A 6000-nucleotide genomic window follows, 5' to 3' on the forward strand; every position below is an offset into this window, starting at 1 on the left:
TGGGCCTAGGGTTATCTTTAATTGGGCTTTACATGGATGACCATCTTTCTCATATATTTGGTAGTATAGGAGTTTATATTGTTTGGTCTTGTATTATGGGCCTTAGTATAAGACTTTTTGGGTTTTAAGCTAATTGGGCCTAGTTTTGGGCTTCATGGGCCTTTTGACTTTTGATTGCTTCTGAGCTTAGTGAGCCTAATGGGTTTGATGGGCCTAAGGTTCTCTTTACTTGGGCCTTACATAGATGACCACCTTTCTCATATATTTGGTAGTATAGGAGTTTATATTATTTGGTCATGTATTATGGGCCTTAGTATAAGACTTTTTGGGTTTTAAGCTTATTGGGCCTAGTTTTGGGCTTCATGGGCCTTTGGGTTTTTCTTTTCTTCTGAGCTTAGTGAGCCCAATGGGTTTGGTGGGTCTAGGGTTCTCTTTACTTGGGCTTTACATGGATGACCACCTTTCTCATATATTTGGTAGTATAGGAGTTTATATTGTTTGGTCTTGTATTATGGGCCTTAGTATAAGACTTTTTGGGTTTTAAGCTTATTGGGCCTAATTTTGGGCTTCATGGGCCTTTTGACTTTTGATTACTTCTGAGCTTAGTGAGCCCAATGGGTTTGGTGAGCCTAAGGTTCTCTTTACTTGGGCTTTACATAGATGACCACCTTTCTCATATATTTGGTAGTATAGGAGTTTATATTGTTTGGTCTTGTATTATGGGCCTTAGTATAAGACTTTTTGGGCTTTAAGCTTATTGGGCCTAGTTTTGGGCTTCATGGGCCTTTGGGTTTTTCTTTGCTTCTGAGCTTAGTGAGCCCAATGGGTTTAGTGGGCCTAGGGTTCTCTTTACTTGGGCTTTACATGGATGACCACCTTTCTCATATATTTGGTAGTATAGGAGTTTATATTGTTTGGTCTTGTATTATGGGCCTTAGTATAAAACTTTTTGGGTTTTAAGCTTATTGAGCCTAGTTTTGGGCTTCATGAGCCTGTAGACACCCAATTTCGTCCGGAGGGCATACAAACAAGGGAATGGACCTCTGTTACGAAGGGAAGGAGCTCCCGAAGCATGCAAACGACAAGATAGGACTTTAGAAGGCCCATTAAGCTAATTTTAAAAGACTGGAACGGGTTGTTCCGAAAACCGGAACGGGCCGTTCCCAATTTGGAACGGGCCGTTCCCAATTTGGAACGGGCCGTTCCAAGTTTTTAAAAGAGCCATCAACCCTAATTTGGAACGGGCCGTTCCAAGATTGGAACAGGCCGTTCCAAACTCTTCAAAAGAGGGCTAAACCTGTAACTAGAACGGGCCGTTCCAAGTTATAAAACAAACCTAAAGAACCTTGTCCGGAACGCCCGTTCCAGCACAACCAAGTATGTGTTAATTATGTCTCTGGAACGGGCCGTTCCAATTTCAGAACGGGTCGTTCCAGTTACAAATTTAACCCACAACGGCCATATCCAGATCGGCCCGTTCCGATTTTGGAACGGGCCGTTCTGGACCCTTTCTGAAGTCTATAAATAGACAGCTGGGGCTCATTTCTCAAGACTCCAAAATTTCGTCCAGACTCCTTAGATCACGAAATTTCTCTCTTTTTCTCTCTCCCCCTCTTTGTATTTCTTGAGATTTTTGTGAGGCATTGTAGTGCAAAGGGTTGCCAAAAAGCACCTAAAATCTTCCTGTTTTGAAGATTCAATAGAGCTCAATCAAGAGGTATTTCGGTTAATCTCTTTCTCCTTTTTTTATTTATTTCTTCTCTATAATAAATATTGTTATAATAAAAATAATCATGTAGTTATTTTAGGATTAATTGTATAATTTAAATTTTAAACATGTAAATAATTATTAATAAAAGGGGATTTAATATTTCTATTATTATTATTTATAATTCTAACTTCATCATAGGGTACCGATTAAGGGCGTTGTAGGGGTGCTTAATACCTTCTCTACGCGTAACCGACCCCCGAACCCAATTCTGGTTATCAAGGCCATTATTGGACTTTTTAAAAAACCTTTTTTTTTTCAATATTTTGAGTAAAACATTGGTGGCGACTCCATGAACTCATTTTTCAAAACCATTAATTAAGGATTAGTCTGGTGTCCGGGCATTCCTTAATTGATGAGACTTTTAAAAGAATGTCTAAACCATTAGTCGCGAGATCGGAAAAATCTGGGTTGCGACAGATGGCGACTCCACTGGAGAAGTTTTAAGAGGGTCAGGCCCATTTAATTGATGAAGTTAATAAAATAAAAATAATAAATTAAATATTTTTTCCCTTTATTTTGTTTGCTTTATTTGTTTGGCTTTAATATTTGTTTGTTTGTTTAAATTCTGCACCTGTTTGAATAAAATTGTACACAATCCTTTGCACACAACAGTTTCCCCTACACCCGGGGGCATGCGGGTATTAAATATAGGGAGTGGTTGACGTACGACCGGCCCAAGTTTGGCCTTGGAGCCTGCGAGCCTTGTCGAAAATCACACTCAAGGTGATAACCGGTTACTCTAGCCCGAAATACTGCGACAAACCTTAGAGTTTGGCAGGTGACGGCGACAGAGATACTGGGTCTCTATAATGGGGGCACCTTGGGGGCCTTAAGACCAGTGAGATTAGAATTGTCCTATGCAATGCACTTTTCTCGACAGGGACCACAGACCATGGATTTATACCGCTCGTGGATTATAATTGTTTGAGCATATGATTGTTGCATAGTTGTTTGTATATAAAAAAAGTTCATCTTCCTTTTGTCATATTCCCTTTCTTTTGTCTAAAAATATAAACAAAAATATAGTGAGGCTCTTATATGCTATACATATATTAGAACTGGTAGGAGTACTCGACAAAAATCAGTGCAACCTTTGTCATATCGTAAAATATTACGAAAAGGGGCACCGATGATGACCGACTTTCTAAGGATTGGTGTAACCTTTGTCATATCGTAAGATATTACGAAAAGGGACATCTACCTTCATAAGGGCAAGCGTCATCCTGTCAGTAATCTCCTTCCATAGATCTATAAACAAGGATAATAGAAATCCATTGTTATCCCTCGAAGGTGGCTTCTCAACACTCCGTACTCACGAGGGTCGAAAAAAGACAAGCTATGGAGGCACTAATGGAAAGGAATCGCGAGCTGAATGAAGAGCTTAGGCAGCTCAAGGAGCAAATGGCTCGAATGTGCGAAACCATGAGCAAGCTCCCACATGATGACTACAGCGCTAGTCATGTAGGAGATGCGTCCAAGGATCACCTAAATGCTTTGGAAGAGAGGTTAAGAGCGGTGGAAGGTCATAGCTTTGACATTCAGGAGGCCGCTAAAATGTGCTTGGTACATGATATCCAATTCCCACCCAAGTTCAAAAGTCCTGACTTTCAAAAGTATACGGGATCCAGCTGCCCCAAAATGCATCTGATGATGTACTGTCGAAAGATGGCTGCCCATGTGGACAACGAGAAGCTCCTGATACACTGTTTTTAGGAGAGCTTATCGGATGTGGCCCTCAATTCGTACATGCAGCTGGAGGGAGGAAGGATCCAGACATGGAAGCAGCTCGCCGACGCTTTCTTGCAACGATACAAGTACAATATTGATCTCGTCCCCGACAGGTCTGATTTGCAAGGGTTAAGCAAGAAGGGGGACGGACCTTTCAAAGCTTATGCACAGAGGTGGAGGGAGCTGGCTGCACAAGTAGAGCCCTCGCTTTCTGATAAGGAGATGGTGACCTTGTTCATCAACTCTTTAACCGGCTCCTATTATGATAAGATGATAGGGAATACCTCGACTTTTTTTGCCGACATAGTCACCATAGGCGAAAGGGTGGAGTAGGGTTTGAAGAGCGGTAAAATAAGAAAGGCTCCAGGGAGTTATGACTACAAGAAGTCCTACGGAAAAAAGAAGGAGGATGGGATCAATGCAGTCATCATAGCCACCACCCCTCCAAAGAGTCAAGGCGCGACACAGATCGAGTCATGGAAAGAGAAGACGATGGACAAAATTCCCACCACTTATGCGGCACTATTACCTTAACTCTTAGAGGCTTCCATGCTGGTACGACTCCCGCCATCAAAGCAATTCAGTCCCCCTTTCCCTTCATGGTACAATCCCGAGGAGCGTTGCGATTATCACTCTGGCTCCCAGGACATTCTATGGAGCGATGTAAGGCCTTAAAGCTTCGAGTCCAAGGCCTAATTGACGTCGGGTGGTTAAAATTTGACACGGACACGCCTAGTATCGACAAGCAGCCGCTTCCCAAGCATGAAGATTAAAGCCCGTGAAACGGTGCTGTTGGAAGACCGCCTGAATAAGGATGTCCATTAGGGATTCATGTTTTCTTATCCACCTAAGAAAACTGTTCAATCGGCTTCGTAAGTACAAATTAAAGCTAAATCCTACTAAATGTACTTTCGGAGTTCGATCAGGAAAACTCCTTGGGTTCATCGTTAGTGAAAAGGGGATAGAAGTAGATCCAGACAAACCCAGAGCCATAATAGAAATGTCACCCCCTAAGACAGAAAAGGAGGTCAGAGGATTTCTTGGTAGGGTGAATTATATAGCTCGTTTCATATCTCAGTTGACTGACACATGCGCTCCCATCTTTAAGCTGCTCCGAAAGAATCAACCCGTGGAATGGAATGAGGAATGCCAAATCGCTTTCGATAAGATTAAGCAATGTCTTATCAATCCACCAATATTGATGCCTCCTATTGAAGGAGAACCTCTCATCCTATACCTCACGGTCGTGGAAAATTCCATGGGATGTATGCTGGGACAGTTAAACAAGACTGGTAATCAAGAAAGAGCTATCTATTACTTGAGCAAGAAGTTTACTGATTACGAAGCTCGGTATTCTCCTTTGGAGAAAACATGTTGTGCCTTGGTGTGGGCCACCCAACGGCTAAGACAATACATGCTGAGACATACAACCCAGTTAATATCCAAAATGGATCCTATCAAGTACCTACTTGAAAAGTCTGTTCTGGTTGGGAGAATTGCCAGATGGCAGGTTTTGCTATCAGAATATGATATTGTATAAGTCTTGCAAAAGGCAATCAAAGGTAGTGTCCTGGCCGATCATTTAGCAAATGGACCAACCGAGGATGAACACATGGTCAAGGAGGAATTCCCCGATGAAGAAATATTGACCTTGAAGGATGAGCCAAAAAAGCAAAGTCAAAATGAATCCTGGTCGATGTTCTTCGACGGGGCCTCCAATATAATATGGCACGGAATAGGAGCCATACTGATATCGTCCCAAGGAAAACATATCCCTGTGACTGCAAGGTTGGACTTTGAATGCACCAACAACATGGCTGAATACGAAGCTTGTATATTGGGTCTACAGGCTGCGCTAGATAACGAAGTCACCAAACTAGAAGTCTACGGTGATTCAGCTTTGGTGATATACCAGCTACGAGATGAATGGGAAACGAAGGACTACAAATTAATCCCCTATCGAGCATACGTTCAGGACCTGATGTCTCAATTTGAATCCATTAACTTTGAGCATACCCCGAGAGAGGGGAATCAGTATAGCAGATGCGCTGGCCACACTATCATCCATGTTCGCTATAAAAGAGGGATGTGAAATACCGGTCATCAGAATCAGACGACATGAGACACAAGCTCATTGTTGCACACTAGAGGAAAAGGAAGATGGTCATCCTTGGTATTTTGACATCCATCAATACATTAAAGAAGAGAAATACCCAGTCGGGGCATTTGCAACGACAAGAAAACAATCAGACGAAGGGCTATCGGATTCGTACTACATGAGAACATCCTATACAAGAAGAGTTTTGATTCCATCCTGTTAAGATGTATTGGTCAGAAGGAGTCTCGATCGTTAATGAAGGAAGTCCACGAAGGAACCTTCGGTACCCATATAGCTAGACAGGTCATGGCCAGAAAGATCATGAGGGCAAGATACCTTTGGTCCACTATGGAGAAGGATTGCATCTCGTATGCTAGGAAATGCCACAAATGCCAAATATACG

At 42.2% G+C, this 6000-nt stretch overlaps 2 protein-coding genes across 2 annotated transcripts in view; one reads left to right on the forward strand and one right to left on the reverse strand.

Annotated features, from left to right (window-relative positions):
- Positions 1-2993, reverse strand: part of LOC145949228 (kinesin-like protein KIN-12D) — a 32683-nt gene extending 29690 nt beyond the window's left edge. Inside the window, exon 1 of the mRNA XM_083061355.1 lies at positions 2973-2993. Coding sequence (XP_082917481.1) covers positions 2973-2993 — 21 coding nt within the window. The remainder of the gene's footprint in view (positions 1-2972) is intronic.
- Positions 2994-5111: 2118 nt separating this feature from the next.
- LOC145950275 (uncharacterized) lies at positions 5112-5591 on the forward strand. The gene has a single exon (XM_083061356.1). The coding sequence runs from the start codon at positions 5112-5114 to the stop codon at positions 5589-5591; it is 480 nt and encodes a 159-aa protein (XP_082917482.1).
- Positions 5592-6000: the final 409 nt, after the last annotated feature.

This window comes from Cajanus cajan, chromosome 8 (genome assembly GCF_000230855.2).
Source record: "Cajanus cajan strain Asha chromosome 8, NIPB_CcT2T_4, whole genome shotgun sequence".
Taxonomy (NCBI): Eukaryota; Viridiplantae; Streptophyta; class Magnoliopsida; order Fabales; family Fabaceae; genus Cajanus; species Cajanus cajan.